The sequence below is a fragment of the Hyperoodon ampullatus genome (genome assembly GCF_949752795.1).
Source record: "Hyperoodon ampullatus genome assembly, chromosome: 7".
Lineage (NCBI taxonomy): Eukaryota > Metazoa > Chordata > Mammalia > Artiodactyla > Ziphiidae > Hyperoodon > Hyperoodon ampullatus.
The window spans coordinates 47,727,568-47,743,805 of NC_136920.1; the positions used below are offsets into that span (position 1 = coordinate 47,727,568).

The window sequence follows — 16,238 nt, forward strand, 5'->3', positions numbered from 1 at the left end:
CGATTCTGCAGGTAGGTGATGCTCAGATGCTGTTGCCTCTCATCAAGTTGACGTTGGACGGTAGGAGAATATACTGTGCTCAGACTGGTCCAGGAGAGGGGGCGTGAGCAGGAATGCCGCTTTAGGTACAAGTGACCTGTCTGGCAAGGAATGCAGCATCCCGAGAGCCTCTTCTTGACATCATCCCACAGACCACTGCTTCCTTGAGGGAAAGGGCGCTGAGGATTTTGCTATCAGCCACCTAAAAGTTTTGCCTAGCCAATAGAAGACTTTTGCTGAAGAACTGAACAAGATATCGTTTCATTTCGTTTTTGCATCTTCTAATCATCTGGGCTACAGTAACTGTTGTTTAGCTTTGAGAATTTTAAGCCATATTTGTTACTGTCATTTTTGTGTACACGTTTCAAAATGATCGACTTAAGCTTCCTGACAGAGGAGGAGCAAGAGGCCATCATGAAGGTTCTGCAGCGGGATGCTGCCCTGAAGAGGGCTGAAGAGGAGAGAGTCAGGTAAGAGGCCGGACGGGTCCTCGGGCATGGGTGGAGGATGGGCAGTCTGTAAGAAGATGGGACACTTTTCTTTCCTCAACCTTAAGTGGTAGTTCTGACTTGGAGCCTGACTTAACGGATTCCAATTTTAAGTTTATTTCCTGGACAGAACTTTCTCCTCCGTATCTCTTAATTTATCCCATAGGACTCCTGCCAGAAATAGTCTTGATTAAAAACCTAACTAAACTCCTTTAACTTATTAAACACTGGATTAAAAATGAAATAATGTATACAAACACCTACATACATCTACCTCTCTCTCTCTCTCTCTCTCTCTCTATATATATATAGATAGATAGATAGATATAAACACACACATATATATCCACTTTTTTAACTGAATCTACTTAAAAAATGGATCATGTATGAAATTAGAAAATTTTTTTAATTTCTAAAGTTTTCAGAAGAAAATAAATTGAGAAGTAGCTCACATTTTTGCACATCTTCAGAAATGTTTGAATTGATTTCAACAGCAATTGAAATTAGTTCTGACTGAGCCAATTTTTTATTTGTGTTCCATAAGAAGGAGTGGCAACTTTGACACACTATCCACTTTGGGAGGAACCCAAATGTTCCACATCAACATTCCCGCCACTTTCACTCACTTGCGGGGTTGGAGGAGCATGAGGTCAGAATGCTGAAGAAGTGGGCTTGAGTCCAAGCCCTGCCATCCATTGCCTTTGTAATCTGGGGCCTTGAAGGCAGTGAAAGGTTTCCTGAATGTGAGTTAGTCATATTAACTGCATGATCCCCAACCTAGGAGTTATCCAAAAGGAACATAAGCCCTGTTGTTACTTCTTAGGATAGCAGGATCATGAATAATGGAGTTATTTGTGCCCATATTTCGTTATCCATATTTTGACCCTAATTTGAACATGGGTGCTTTATAAAAGAACATGCTGAAATTCACTTCAAGCACTCCAGAGTGTCTGACTATGGCTACTAACAATAATTCATATATCGATAGTGCTTAACAGATTGCAAGGAGCTTACATGACTTTTATCTCTTCTGAGCTCACAACACTCGTGCAGTTGGGGTTGCAGGGTGGGATGTAATTACACCCACTTGATGTGTGAGGAAATTGACCTTGAGACAGGTCAGGTGACTCACCCAAGCTCATGTAGTCCGTAGGTGTCGGAAGTGAGAACTAAATCCTGGCCCTCAGGTACTCATTCACTAACTCCACCTCCCCTCCCTAAGAAAACTGTAGCAGACAAGACATCCTGGGAAGACTGTTAGACCCCTTTTAGCAAGAAGGGGAGGGGGCAGCACAGAGAAAATATTAGTTGATTTTTCAAGCATAGTGGGAAATGGGAATTCCTTTCGTCTCTCGGAAGACAAGATGGAGAGGAAGGGAAAGAAAGCAGTGGAGCTGGGATTGCACCGGGTCCTGTCCCTCTTCCTGCCTCAGGATGTGGGGACTCTGAATCCTGGCGAGCTGCGATCTTTGATTCCTCCCACTTACAAGACCTTACGTGTGGTCTGTAATTCTGTTTCCTCTATCTAGCCAGGTTACGAAGAGAGATTCATTCTCCCTCCCTTCTGTATTTACTTGGCCCCAGAGATTCCAGGCTGCTGGGTCTTCCCTGTAGTTCTGTGATTCTGTATGAGATGAGTGGAGGTGTTTCTCAGGCATCTACAGTAATTGCTGAAAATATACTTAAAAATTCAAAGCCCTGCCTGGAACTGGGCCTTGTAAGGGGTGTGTGTGTAGCCATTAGTGCCAGCCAGTCTACAGCCACAGCAGGAACGCTGTGAGTCCGTTTGTAGCAGGGACTTTGCAGATTCTCCTTCCATGCACTGTTTCTGAGGATGCCTCGGAAGCTGCTGCTGGTGCTGCCCTTGTTTCTTGCTTTTGTAAACTGATAGGAAGAAGGCTTGGGGTGGTGAAAATCTGGTGTGAGTCAAGTCCTGTTTACTGTTACCATTCTGGGGGCCTTCCTAATTAGGCACCAAGCAGCTCATGTGGACTTGGCCACAGGCAGGTCCAGGACTGAGTGACTGTGTGCGGGGGGCACAGATGGGCATGAGGCCCATAGCCTATGGACACTGACAGAGTCTGTAACCTGCTCCACACAAAAGGAATGGAGCTCTGGCACCCTTTGCTTTAGGACTGACGGAACCTGGGTTGGTTCTGAGACTGTCTGCTCCTGGGCTGGTGGAACCATGACTAGGTTTCTGGTCTCTGAAAATGCTATTCCATGGGCTTTTGCTTTTCAGCCCTGTCACCATCCCACAGCTGTTTGTCTCTAGCTCTTCCATCAGAGTGATAGCCTGACAGCTCTGGAAAGATTTTTTGGGTCCATATCAGTCACTTTACAGATAATGAAGGAAAAGCCCAGAGAGGGGAAGTGACTTTCCCAGGGTCACACAGCTAGTCAGTGCCAAAGCCATGGTAAGAAAAGCTCTTGGTCTGCTGCTTTTCCTTCTGCCCCATGTTGCACACTGGTATTGCTTTTTCAGGAGAACAGTAAGGGCCCTCGCGTGGACCTTGAGTCAAAACTTAGTGAATTTGAATCCTGTCCTCACCATTGATCAACTATGGTTCATTCAGCAAGTTACTTGACCTCCCTGAGACTCAACTCAGAGACTGGGAATGACCCTAGTACCAAACTCAAAGAATTACAGTCAGGATTAAGTAAGATAATTCTTCATCTTCTTAGCACATAGTAGGTGATTGATACATTTTAATTCCCTTATTCACCACTCCACCTATGCCTCTAAAAAAGGACAGAATTCTCTGGTCAGTGGTCTGATTCCTTAGAAGGAAATTACTCCTAAAACTCTCAACTATTTAATACAGTGAAATTTAATTGAGTACTCATTAAGTCTAGGGAACTTCTCTGAACAAATGGAAGGAATTTTAGGGTAATTGAAACATGGTCCCAGTGCTCAAGGAATTTACCATTTAACCATTTAATGGATTATCAATCGCAAATTTAAAATCTCAACCTTGTTTCCCTAACGTCATTTTACAATGCCCCAGTCCTCCTCCAAGTTAGTATATGGCTTTAGAAACATAAATTAGATAATTCTAATATTAGCCTAAGCAAAACATCATTAGAAAGGCAAATCTGCCACTAAAATTCAGACTGCTATTTCAAATGCTAATTCATTATGGGCTTTGGAGTATAACCCTCCTGTAGCCGTGAGGACATTACTAATGGATTATAGCACTGCTGCCCACTAAGACCAGACACTGCCTCAGAGTCCTTTTCAATATGGCTGTTGATGAGAGTTGGATTTAAATTGAAATCTATTTGCCATTCCTGATTTATCCAGTGCTTTGACTTGTTCGCATCCAAGCTCTTTCAGGGCACTTTGGAGATGATTTATCCTTTATGCTACCTCCCATCCTGATTTCATGGATGAGAAAATGAGTGTCAAACAGGGGAAGCGTCCAGTTCCCAAATCACTCAACCTGTTAATAGTAGAATGTGGATTTGAACCCAAGGGAATATCTACTGTGGTATCTCGGGGGTTCTGTTAGAAGAAAGCAATTCCAGGTCACTGTCTTTCATGCTGCCTCCCTACCTGTACCACAGTGCTAGGCCCAGTTATTACCATGCCTCACTACCCAGCTTGCTTTCCTAACTACCAGCTGGAGACATTTCACAAACCAGCAGTGAAGCAGACATCAGGATGGATTCTTTTTCTCTCTCCCCGCTGCCTCCTCCCTCTCTGTCCTCCTTTTTTAAAGAAACACCACCATACATACGTAGATGTAACTTAAGTCTCTTACGGTTTGAAAGTGACACACTCTAGAGGTGGTATTTCCTGTGCTTTGCATCACACTGCCAGCAGGAAATCATTGCCGCTGTGTGTCTGCACACCGCCAGCACCACGTCCACCATCCCATAAACACACAACCACATCTAGGGTGATGGGCGTTCTTGCAGTAGACACCATCTCAACCACAACCGCATCTTATGATCCTCAGCTGCTGCCTTAAGACCTACTTTCTTTTAAACAAAGGCAGTTATCATTGAAGAACTGCTTTCTAGGACCTCTGATGGCATTTTCTGTGAAAGCAAAGGGGAAAGGAACCAACATGTGTCCAGGATTGACACTGTACACAGAACTTCACATTTTCCCCTTTCATTCGCCCAGCAGTGTAGCTGAACCCACTCAACAAGGGGGAGGGAATAGAGTGGAGGAGGTTAAGTGCCCTGTAAGATTGAAACCTTGCTTATCTGACTACAAAGCCTGTGCTTCCCACACACTGTGCTGCTTCGCAGCAGACTGTGGGTGTCTGTGGTGTGTCCACAGCACAAGTGATGCATGTTTCTTCTTGTTTTCCACTGTAAAGAACTTTTGCAATTTATTTCATTTTCACGTGTTTGTTTTCAGATTCTCTATCAAAGGTTGAATGCCTTTGTCGAAAGAGTGAAGTGTGATAGCCGTCTTAGAAATCAAAATCATGTTTGGCTCTCAGTCAGGATGATGGGGCCGTGGAAAGAATGTCGGCTAGGACTCAGGCTGGCTTCTGGTCCCAGCTCTGTGTGACCTTGGGCAAACCTCTTAAACTCTCTGGGCCTCATTTCGTCTATAAAGTGAGGCCATTTGTAACTATCTAAGGTCCATTCAAAACAAACATTCTCTCATTCAAAACAGACATCTAAGAGTACTTTCAAATCACATAGTCTAACCATCTTGCCCAGAATATACTGAAAGGTTAAAAAAGAAAAATCTGGGAATGGATCAATCAACCTCTCTGGCCAGTCTGCTGATTCTTATTATGCACAGCTGAGCAGATAATATCGACCAGGTCCTGCCTGTGATGTTAGGCCTTTGCTTCATCATGATGAATAGCTAGAAGCCGGGGTGTGCTATGTGAGTACAAGCAGGAAAAATGTTGAACGCAGGATGAAGGGCACCACTGCTCTTCTGGCTTTCCTCTGAAAGTGCTCACACTCTCTCTGCACCGCAGGAGTTGATGTTAGCAGTTAGGGCTGTGGACTAAATTTTTTATGTACAATTCCAAGCATATGCCTGGTATACGATAGGGAATTAATGAACTGTTGAACAAAAAAATGAACAGATATGGCCTTTACCATACAGAGAAAGCAAGATGGCCATATTTTGCAATTGACTGAATTCTTTGTACATCATGGTGAAATTGTAAGGATTAAATGAGATGATGCATGTTAAGTGCCATGCGTGAGGCCCAGTACCGAACACATGCTTTGTATGTATTAGCTGAAAGAATGGGGTGTGACCAGCATGTTCTGCCTGGATGACCAACTGGACAGTGTCTTCTCTGGGTTGAGTGTTCTTCTGCCTTCACTTCTGCCCAGCAGCAGCCCATGGGTGTTTATTGAGCATCTTCTCTATCCTTAGCTCTCTACTAAGTACAACATGCACGTGTGGAGAGGATGGTAAGGTATAAAAAGTGTGTCAAGAAACTTACCTTTTTCCCACTTCAACTAAATGGTACAACAACGAGAGAATCAAGTGCTAATTTGGTTGGTACAATTAGAGTTCAAGAAAAATAAGAGATCAATATGGGCTGGTAGAGAAGATTTTATTTTTTATTTTAATTATTTTATCGAAGTATAGTTGATTTACAATATTATGTTTCATATTATATTAGTACTGCATTGTGTTTCAGTATTTTTATAGATTATACTCCATTAAAAGTTATTACAAGATAATGGCTATAATTCCCTTGCTGTACAATATATCCTTGTTGCTTATCTATTTTATACATAGTACTTTATATTTCTTAGTCACGTACCCCTAATTTGCCCCTCCCCCATTCCCTCTCCCCTTTAGTAACCACCGGTTGGTTTTCTATGCCTGTGAGTCTATTTGTGTTTTGCATGTACATTAATTTGTATTATTTTTTTTAGATTCTACATGTAAGTGATATCGTACAGAATTTATCTTTCTCTGTCTGACTTATTTCACTAAGCATAATATTCTCTAGGTACAGAGAAGATTTTGACAGCACCACCTAGATGGTCGGATTTCTTTTTTTAGTCTACACCTTTATAAAACTTGGGCTTTGATGTCATACATACGGATTCATCTGTAAAATATTCCAAATGACTAAGCTAGAAAAAGAGATTGATTTACCCTAGTAGTGATTATCATGATAAGAGATATATAAATAGCACTTACTGAATTTGAAAGAATTTCCTATTCTTTTGACACTTTAAAAGAAATGAGCCAGAAACCCAACCTCAATTCTTTACTGTAACAGCTTTACTATGAAGGGCCATGTGCTTCAATAAGCCTGACTCACATGGCGCAGGCTCATGTGCACGGAAAGCTTAGTGGGATCAGAGACTTGCAGACAGTCAGTTAGGCAGGAGCAGATCAAGAGTTGCATAAGGACCCTTACAAAGTGCCTTTCCGTTGAACAACAAAGATAAGTGAATAAATAATCTCATGAAGAGAAACTGGGAGTTGTTATGCTATGAGGGTTTGTGGTCTTCTTCAACACGATGGTGGCTGATGCCGTATTTCATCATGCTTTTCCCTAATCCACCAAGAGATGAGGTGGCCTGCCTCATTAGGAGGAGGCACTGCCATTGGGATGGAGCGTGGTTCACTTAACCCCAGCAGCGACAGGATCTCTCCTATCTCTTGTCTTTACTCAGACTAGGTTGGCTGCTGAGCATTTATTTGTTAACTGATTTATTCACTCAACAGTTTTTGGGTATCAGCTCTGTGCCAGGTTCCGTGCTGGATGCTGGTGTTACAAAGGTGTTTATGAGGTAGTCCTTGCCTTCAAGGAGTTTGCAGAGTTCACAGATTAGTGTGTAAGACAGATGTGCAAATAGATCATTGGAACACAGTGTGGTGAGTGCTGTCGTGGAGGAGCTGTGGGAGCACGGAGAAGGGCAAGCCACACGGTGCCCTCAAGGATCAGGGAAGGCTTCCCTGGGGAGGTGCTACCTAGATCTGAGGGATGAGGGGCCATGTGCTGGACAGAGAAGTGAGGGAAAGACATCTGGAGAGAATGCACATTTATTGGTCTCTTACCAGGATCCGGGCACTGTTAGGTACTTTCAGGTAAATATCACATTTAATCATCCCAGAAGTCCTGCAGAGTAGGTCTTATTTTCCCCTATCTTTATAAACAAGGAGACTGAAGCTTAGAGGGGTTCAGTAACCTGCCAAAGATCACACTTAGGAAGGGTCACAACTAGGAGTTGGACCTAATTTGAGGAGACATCAAAGCCCATAGTCTTTCTGCCACACCTTCCTGCCCTTAATGTATACGGAGGTCATGTAAGAGCAGTGTGGAGATCAGTAAGAGGTCTAGTGTGCTGGCACGTGGGGGAGCATGGGAGCAAGTGCTGGAAAATGAATCTGAACAGGTATCCTGAAGCCAGGTGGTCAGGGACCTCATATGATATCCCTTCACTCCAAAAGCGCTGAATAAACACCCACTGAATAAACACCCAGACACCAAGCAAAGCTATATTGAGTACAGGCCCTGCCCCTAGGGGCTCACTGTCTAGTCAAGGAGAGCTGGAAGGACTTCTCTTTTCTGGAATTGAACTTGAATGTGGTCCTTTGGGGAAGAGAATGTAAAAGCTCTACCAGCAGCTCAGGGTGGATTTTTTGCTGTGCTGAAAAGCTAGGCAGTGGTTCCACATATAAGCGATATCATATGATATTTGTTTTTCTCTGTCTGACTTACTTCACTCAGTATGACAATCTCTAGGTCCATCCATGTTGCTGCAAATGACACTATTTCGTTCTTTTTATGGCTGAGTAATATTCCATTGTATGTATGTACCACATCTTCTTTATCCATTCCTCTGCTGATGGACATTTAGATTGCTTCCATGTCCTGGCTACTGTAAATATACACACTACTCTATATAAAAGAGATAACTAATAAAGACCTACTGTATGGCACAGGGAACTCTACTCAATACTCTGTATAACCAGTGTGGGATATATGTGTATCTATAACTGAATCACTTTGCTGTACAGTAGAAACTAACACAACATTTTAAATCAACTATACTCCAGTAAAAATATAAAAAAAACAGAAAATTTAGGCAATGGGAAACCATTAGAAACATTTTATAAGAACCATGACCTCTCTGGTGATTCAGAACCATGAAATGAAGACACTGTCCCTGTCTGGATTTGGTGATGGGCTGTCACAACAAGGTGTGTCCAAGCATTGTGATTGGACATGTTTGGCACAGGGTCACTTCTTTCTAGGTAACTGGGGGAGGAGAGGAGTTTCCAGCAGAGAGTGGGACTCTGGCTGGAAAGGTCTCTCCAGGCACACGTGGGAGAGAGAAGACGTACTTGCCAGAACCCAGGTAACTGCCCCTCCTGCCTTCCCTGTTCCCAGGCAGGCCTGCGTGCAACCCTCACACATAGCCCTGCCACCACCTTGGGTGTGGCTGCCATACACGTTCTCTGGCTAACACACTTAGATTGGCTGCTTTAGGAAGCGTGCGTATTGGCTCGAATGACAATCATAAAACCCTCTTGGATTTTTGTAACACATTACCCTCCAAGAGTTCAAAGTCACCTTAAGGCTTTTATTCCACTTTATCGTAAGTACAGCTCTATCAAAAAGAAAAGATAGATTTTTTGATTCTCATTTTATTGACGTGGATAGAGAGATGCAGAGATGATAAGACTTGTCATGTAGAACAGTGTTTTCCCCTCCACTGTAAATGAGGGAGATTTTAGGAGGGTGGTACTTGGTTTGTTCTTTAGGTTTTAACTTTTCAGTGAGCATGAATGACGTGGAACACTTAGATGCAGTATCTGCACAAATGGAATTTATGTCTGCCTCCACTCCCCACCCCATATAAATATGATCTTTCCTGATCCCAGCCAGTCTTGTTGAATTCATTTCTTGTTGAATTCAATTCATTCATAACATTAAGAACCAGGGACCTCATGCACTGTCCCCTACAAGCTTCCAGGAAAGTCTCTGATAAGCTCATTTCAGTGAAATGGCAAGAACTGATGAGGCGATAACTTCCTCACCAGTTATTCACTGAGTGTTTATTAGGTGCCAGGCATGTGCAGAGGGTGGTCTGCATACATTAGCTAATTTAATCCTCATATCAACCCCATCAGGTGGGTTACTATTATTAACCCCTTTTTAAAGATGAGGAAACCAAAGCTTAGGGAAGCTTAATATGTCATCTTTCTCTGGGGTATTTACATTTGAACAGTGAACAACAAGCCTGCAGCCAAAAAGTGAATTTGCTCTTGAGAAATTTCAGGCATCATCTGGGGATCATGGCTTAAATCTTTGAATTTTAAAAAAGTGTTGGCCTTGGCTTCTCTGACCTTTCAGTCAAAGCATGCATTTGTTAGTCATCTGGGAGGTTTGTGGGATCTTGTAAGATATTGAGAACTTCATTTTGGTTGCATGTTTACAGATTTCTTTATGCAGTGTCATAATAAACTCATTTATTTACTGTGGGTTCTTAGCAAAGCTTTTTTTTCTTTTGTAGACATTTGCCTGAAAAAATTAAGGATGACCAGGAGCTGAAGAATATGAGTGGCCAATGGTTTTATGAAGCCAAGGCAAAAAGGCACAGAAACAAAATCCACGGAGCAGATATCATCAGAGCATCCATGGGAAAGAAGAGGCACCAGGGAGCAGGTGAATTGATTGGACTAGTACATTTAGAGCCAGCATTTGTTTGGGAGAAGGAGTCCTTGGGAGAAAGGAAGGGTGTCAGAATCGTCACTGAAATCTGCAGCAGGAAATCATTTAGGGGTGTGTTTTGCATAATGTATAGTCCTCTAGGTCGTAATCTCCTTGCCCTGGGTTTGGATGGATGAGGGCAGGGCTAAGTGACTTATTGTGGTGAAGAAGGATGAGGGAAGCCCTTTAGATGCCATGTTGAATTGGAGTAGCCTAGACAATTGTGGGTTATAAGGGATCTACCACCTCCTCTTTCTTTGGCTTTTAACTCTGAAAATTCAGAACCTTTTCTCCTGAATAGGGTGACAGGAAGAGATTAGCCTCCCTGTTCAATGACCTTGACACCTGGTACTTCTTTAAAAACAAAGTACATCATTTAAGGGACTGTAAAGACAGCATTTTGAGGGCTTCTTTAGAATTCTGTTGAGTTCATCAAATATTAACCGGGTACCTTGTCTCTAATTAACTCTGCACTAGCCAGTATAAACCTTTATCCCTAAGAACAGCCACTGTCTAGTTCTAGCCTGTACTCAGTAAGGAAAATAGCTGTCACCTCTTCAGTATCTAATATATGATAGGCGTTTAGTCCCTTTTATTTCTAATTGTAGTAGCAATCTTGTAAGGTAGGTATTATTATCCCCATTCTATATGTGGGGTATGTGAAGCTCAGAGAAGTGAAGTAACTTGCCCAAGGTCATATAGTTGGCAAATGACAGCTCCGGGATTTCAGTCTTTCGGACTCAGAGCCATGCTCCTTACAGATGAGGGCTGACCTCTTATGATGTGCTATGTATTGCTCACAGCCCTCTTGATTTCCAAAACCACCCAGACCTTCAGAAATCTTGAAGGGTGCAAGTTAGTACTGTGGACTCCGTTTGCAGCTGAAGAAAACAGACTTATGTGTAAAGAGACCTGTGGATGTGAGTATTTGGAAATTGGGAGCCCTTATATTGCTTCATCTTCTTAACACTGATGAAAGTATTCCTGGCACTTACTGGCTATGTGGCCTTAGGCAAGTTTCTTGAACCCTTTGATCCTCAATTTCCAAATCTGTAAACTTGGAAAATAATTACCTCCTCATAGGATAATGCATGCAAACAACTCAGCACTATGCCTGGCACTCAGTCATCACTCAGTTGATGCTAATTATCTAAGAGGTTCAGGTAAAGAGTTCTGGGTGTTCAGAGGCAAAAGAGGTTATTTCCTGAAGAGGGATCACAGAGGTTTTAAGGGGGCCCTGGCATCTGAGCTGGCTATTAAGGAAGATATAGAATTTGGATGTGTAGAGATTGGGGGAGGAGGAGGCAGTGGAGAGGGACATTCCAGAATAGAAGCATTTGTTCCCCTTTGTGTCCCAGAGCCCAGCCTCAAGTTGGGCCCATTGTAGCTGTTCAGTAAATACTTGGTAATGATGGTGTGTCTGTCCCAGTGAGGACTCCCTGTCCTGAGCGTCCCCTGGCCATACACATTTGGTCCTGACCCCAGTTCAGGTCAGAATCACCTAGGGCAGTCGGAATTTTGCTTTAGTCATCTCTGCACATTTAAAGGTGCACCCATGCTCTCCGGAGACTATACTTGTAGGGAGGTAACAACGTGGGAATCTACTGACTTCTCTCGCAGATGTAATTTTTTTTTTAATTACATGATTTCTTTTATTTATTTGTTTGTTTGTTTATTTATTTATTTTTGGCTGCGTTGGGTCTTCGTTGCTGAGTGCGGGCTTTCTCTAGTTGTGGTGAGCGGGGGCTCCTCTTCATTGTGGAGCACGGGCTCTAGGCGCATGGGCTTCAGTAGTTGTGGCACATGGGCTCAGTAGTGTGGCACGCGGGCTCAGTGGTTGTGGTGCACAGGCTTAGTTGCTCTGCGGCACTTGGGATCTTGCCGGACCAGGGCTCGAACCCGTGTCCCCTGCATTGGCAGGCAGATTCTTAACCACTGCGCCACCAGGGAAGTCCTGCATGATTTCTTTTAATTTTCACAAGTGTCTTCTTTTTAAGAAGAGGAAAATTAGGCTCATAGAGCTCAAAAAACTTTCCCTCTGCCTCAGAGCAACTTAGTAATATAACTAGGTCTTGTATACAGGTCTTTGTGTTTTTTTTTTTTTTTTTGCGGTACGCGGGCCTCTCACTTGTGGCCTCTCCCGTTGCGGAGCACAGGCTCCAGACGCGCAGGCTCAGCGGCCATGGCTCACGGGCCCAGCTGCTCTGCGGCATGTGGGATCTTCCTGGACCGGGGCACGAACCCGTGTCCCCTGCATCGGCAGGCGGACTCTCAACCACTGTGCCACCAGGGAAGCCCAGGTCTTTGTGTTTTGACTCCTCTTGCAGTTGCAATTCTGATCCCAAGTGCTCAGACTCATTAGTGACTGCCTGGGCACTCAGGGGAGGCCTGACGTTTGGGTTCCAGCCTTCAGTGATAAGAGCTGATATGAGAGTTGTAGGTCGTGGAGGTAAGAGATAGATAACCTTCTTGTCTTTATCGTTTTCTGTTTCAGCTGAGCAGAGTAAGGACAGAGCAAACAGGGCAAAGGAAAGCTGGGTGAATAATGTCAACAAAGATGCTTTCCTCCCCCCAGAGCTAACCGGTGTTGGAGAAGAGCCAGAAGAAGATGTAGCGCCTGCAAATCCAAGGTGAGACTGAGCTCATGGGGAGAGCTGCTGCACGTGGGATTCGTGGCTTGGTTCTGCTGTATGAGTGCAAATGCCAGACAGGTCTCACGGGCATGGGAAGGGGTCATGTATGAGAGAATTCTGGGCCCTGATGTGGACAAAGCCTGCACAGTACTCTTTCTCAGCTTCCAGAATTTCTAACAGATCTGCATAGTAAATAAAACTAAAATGTTAAGTGGTGATTTCTTCCAGCACCAACAAGAGCTGTTTTTTTATTTGTGCTAAGGATATCTCTGTAGAGTCAGTGAAGAGATACTCCAAAATGAATGTTGGGGAATAAGTCATTTCAGGAAAGAGATGAATGATGATCAAATTGTAACAGCTTGGTGCAGTAGAAGAAGCTCAAGCACAGGAACCAGGCAGACATGAATTCACATCCTGACTATGCCACTTATTAGCCATTTGACTATGGGCAAGTCATTTAATCTCTCTGAATCTCTTTTCCTAACTATAAATAGGAATCATACTATATAGGAAAGGTTATGGTGAGAATTAGTGGTAACGTATGTAGAATACCTGGCACATGGTAGGCACTCAATAGATGTCTCTTAAGGATGCAGATTGTCCTCAGTATTTCAGTCTTGATTTTTTGTGTTTTCCATACATTTTTGTCATCTGGCCAATCAAAACGTGCATTTGTACAGTACATGGTTCCTGCGATATAGCTGATTATGGGGTTACGTTGCCACACACCTTTTGGAACCATGATGATTTGCTTTTAGGTATTTAAGGATCTTCCCATTGGTGTCTGTCCCTTGGCGGTATAGTTGTTACCCTTTGGTGGGAGAGCAGTTGCATTTTATCTCTACTTCCTCAGTGAAGACAACTCAATTCAGATTCTCCAACTGGAATGGAGTCAGTGAATTTGCTGGTGGGACAGTCAGTGATCCAGGATCCAAGGCTGAGGTACCTGGGGAATAGGGATGTTTCCAACATAATTTACAGGTGAGGGAGAGGGTCTATACTGTAGGCAGCAACTGGCATTTCAGAGTCAAATATAAGTAAAGTTATGTCACACGGATAATGGAATACTGTTTCTATTGTTTCCCATTATTTATCCATTTCCCTTTTGGAGAGGACTTGCTTTGTTGTCCTGGGTGGTAGGCGGCACTATTTTCCCTTTAGGATGATTTGTAATGTTCTGTTATGTCTGTAGAGGCCATGTCAGCTAGAGGTTGAAACACCTTAACAGTAGCTGTGAATTGACTCTGTGACCTTGCACTAGAAGTGACTTAACTTCTTGGGCCGTTGTTTCCTCGGCTGTAAAATGGGAATGAAATAGTTTGCTAGCAGGATTGTTGAGACTCTAATTAGCTAGTACATGTAGAATTCCTAACACATAGTTCATAGCGCATAGCAGTTGCTCACTGAATGGAAGTGTGGGCTCTCACATACATACAGGTATTTCACGGAGCTCAGGAAGGGATGTGAGAACACGTTACCTCTTTCTCCTTGTGACTCCCCATGTTCCAGCTGCCTGCAACTTCCCTAATGGGATGAAGGCCTGCCTTCCTTCCATACAGCAAGAGGACACCTTAAATATTAGAAACTCTGGGAGTGAGAACACAGGCATTTAGATTCCCCTTCAAGGAACTGAGAGCAGCTCCTAAGAGCTGGGTTTGATGGGGACACCAGAGCGCTGACTGACTGAGGGAAGAGGAGGACAAGAGAAGATTTGGGGGTGTCAGACGCAAACTTAGCTCATTGTACTCCTTTATCTGGGTCAGACTTCCTGTCCTTCTCCCAGGAACTCGTTTCATCTCTAAGGGCCTAAGGGACCGAGGTGCCACTGCCCTTAGAGCATATAGTGTCCACATTTGCATCTCCATTGTTTGCTGCATTTCTCGCGTGACCTCAGAAGAGTCTTTCGGGTTTCATCTGTACGTACATCAGAACTAAGCTGCCTCACCAGGATGTTATGAGACTGAATGAAATGAGGTATGGGAACCACTTGGCATTTCTCAGGAAGAAAGAAAATTGGCAATTTGCCGGTGGCCTTATAATTATGTTATTTTAACATAGATGAGGTAGGTTGAGAAGGCAGGAATAAAAATGTTAGATGTATCCAGCGTGCCTTGCTCATTACGTGGCATGGGTGGTCATCACCCAGAACTGTAGAAGGAGCTGTTGTTTAATTCCTCCTTTCCATGTCAGAAACTACTGCTTTACTCAGTATCAGGTTCCAGCATGTTTTTCACCTATACTTTAACATTTGGGAACTAGGTGTGTTAAGTATATTTTGGGGCCTGTACTTTTAGACTAAGTGAACTTCAATAGAATGACTCAATACATGTCAATATTTTGTCAGCCAGGAGTCAGGGGTTGGGGAGTGTGAGCCAGCAGTGACTGGATATTGGAGCTTCTGAAGGAGGTTTTTCTAATAAGCTCTGGGGCAAGAGTCCTTCTTCCGTTGTGGGTACAATTCTGTGGGCTTCTGCCTGTGAATAGTTAAAACACTGTGGGTATTCAGCGTGTATTCAAGCCTGGGAAGCTACCTGCGTTATTTTGGAACTCATCTTTGTTTGCATCTGTAGCACGGGGAAGCAGAGAGAGGTTTGATGAGCAGGGGAGCAGAGAATGAGGTTCCCTTTCGAATGGCCAAGAAAACTCCAAGTGATCTCAGCTCTAGTTCTGGTTACTGATTTTCAGCACGGTAGTATTGGCACACACGGTGGTAAAGGACCAGTGTTTGGGGTTTTAAAAAAAGGCATAGCATATTTTTGAATTTGCTTCACTCAATCCCTGAGCCATATTTCTTCAAGTGTTTGTTGATGTGTTGAAGGCTCATTGAGTGTAATACGTGTTAGCACAGCGCTGGGTACTGGGCATGGGCACAACATTAGCTGCCAAGGAGAAAGGGAGAAATCAACAATCCAAAGGGAGAAATCAACAACAAAAAACACGGGGGAAAAAAAAAACACTTGCCAAATTTGCTTCTGATTCCAGACACAGTTAATATTTAAGCTGAAAAATACCTCAGAAGAGGGTACGTCTGGTGTTATTTTTAACTGCTTTATTTATTTTTTAATTTTTTGGTTGTGCCACAAGGCTTGTGGGATCTTAGTTCCTTAGTTTCAGAGACAGTGTGAGGCATAAGACTCTTATTTTTTTCTAGTAAGCAGACTTGTGAACTGTACTTAACCAAGTATCTCACCCTCATCCCATTTCCCGCCAATCCCAACCACAAGGTAACCCAGTGAATATTGTATGTTTCTGGTGTTTGATCGTGTGCTCTGAATACCTCATTTCTTCTTCTCTTTTGATTTCTGAATAGCAGGAACAAAGACATTTTGTTTAAAACCTAAATAATGTGCCTCATTGTAATTTGGCAAACAACAGATATTTTAAAAAACCATGGCACCTGTGTGCTG

The 16,238-nt window shown here is 43.3% G+C and overlaps 1 protein-coding gene across 1 annotated transcript in view; it reads left to right on the forward strand.

The window, feature by feature from the left end:
• Positions 1-408: 408 nt before the first annotated feature.
• Positions 409-16,238, forward strand: part of SYTL2 (synaptotagmin like 2) — a gene marked incomplete at its 5' end in the record, with an annotated part of 61,615 nt that continues 45,785 nt past the window's right edge. Inside the window, 3 exon segments of the mRNA XM_079707698.1 lie at positions 409-509; positions 10,002-10,153; positions 12,693-12,828. Coding sequence (XP_079563824.1) covers positions 409-509; positions 10,002-10,153; positions 12,693-12,828 — 389 coding nt within the window.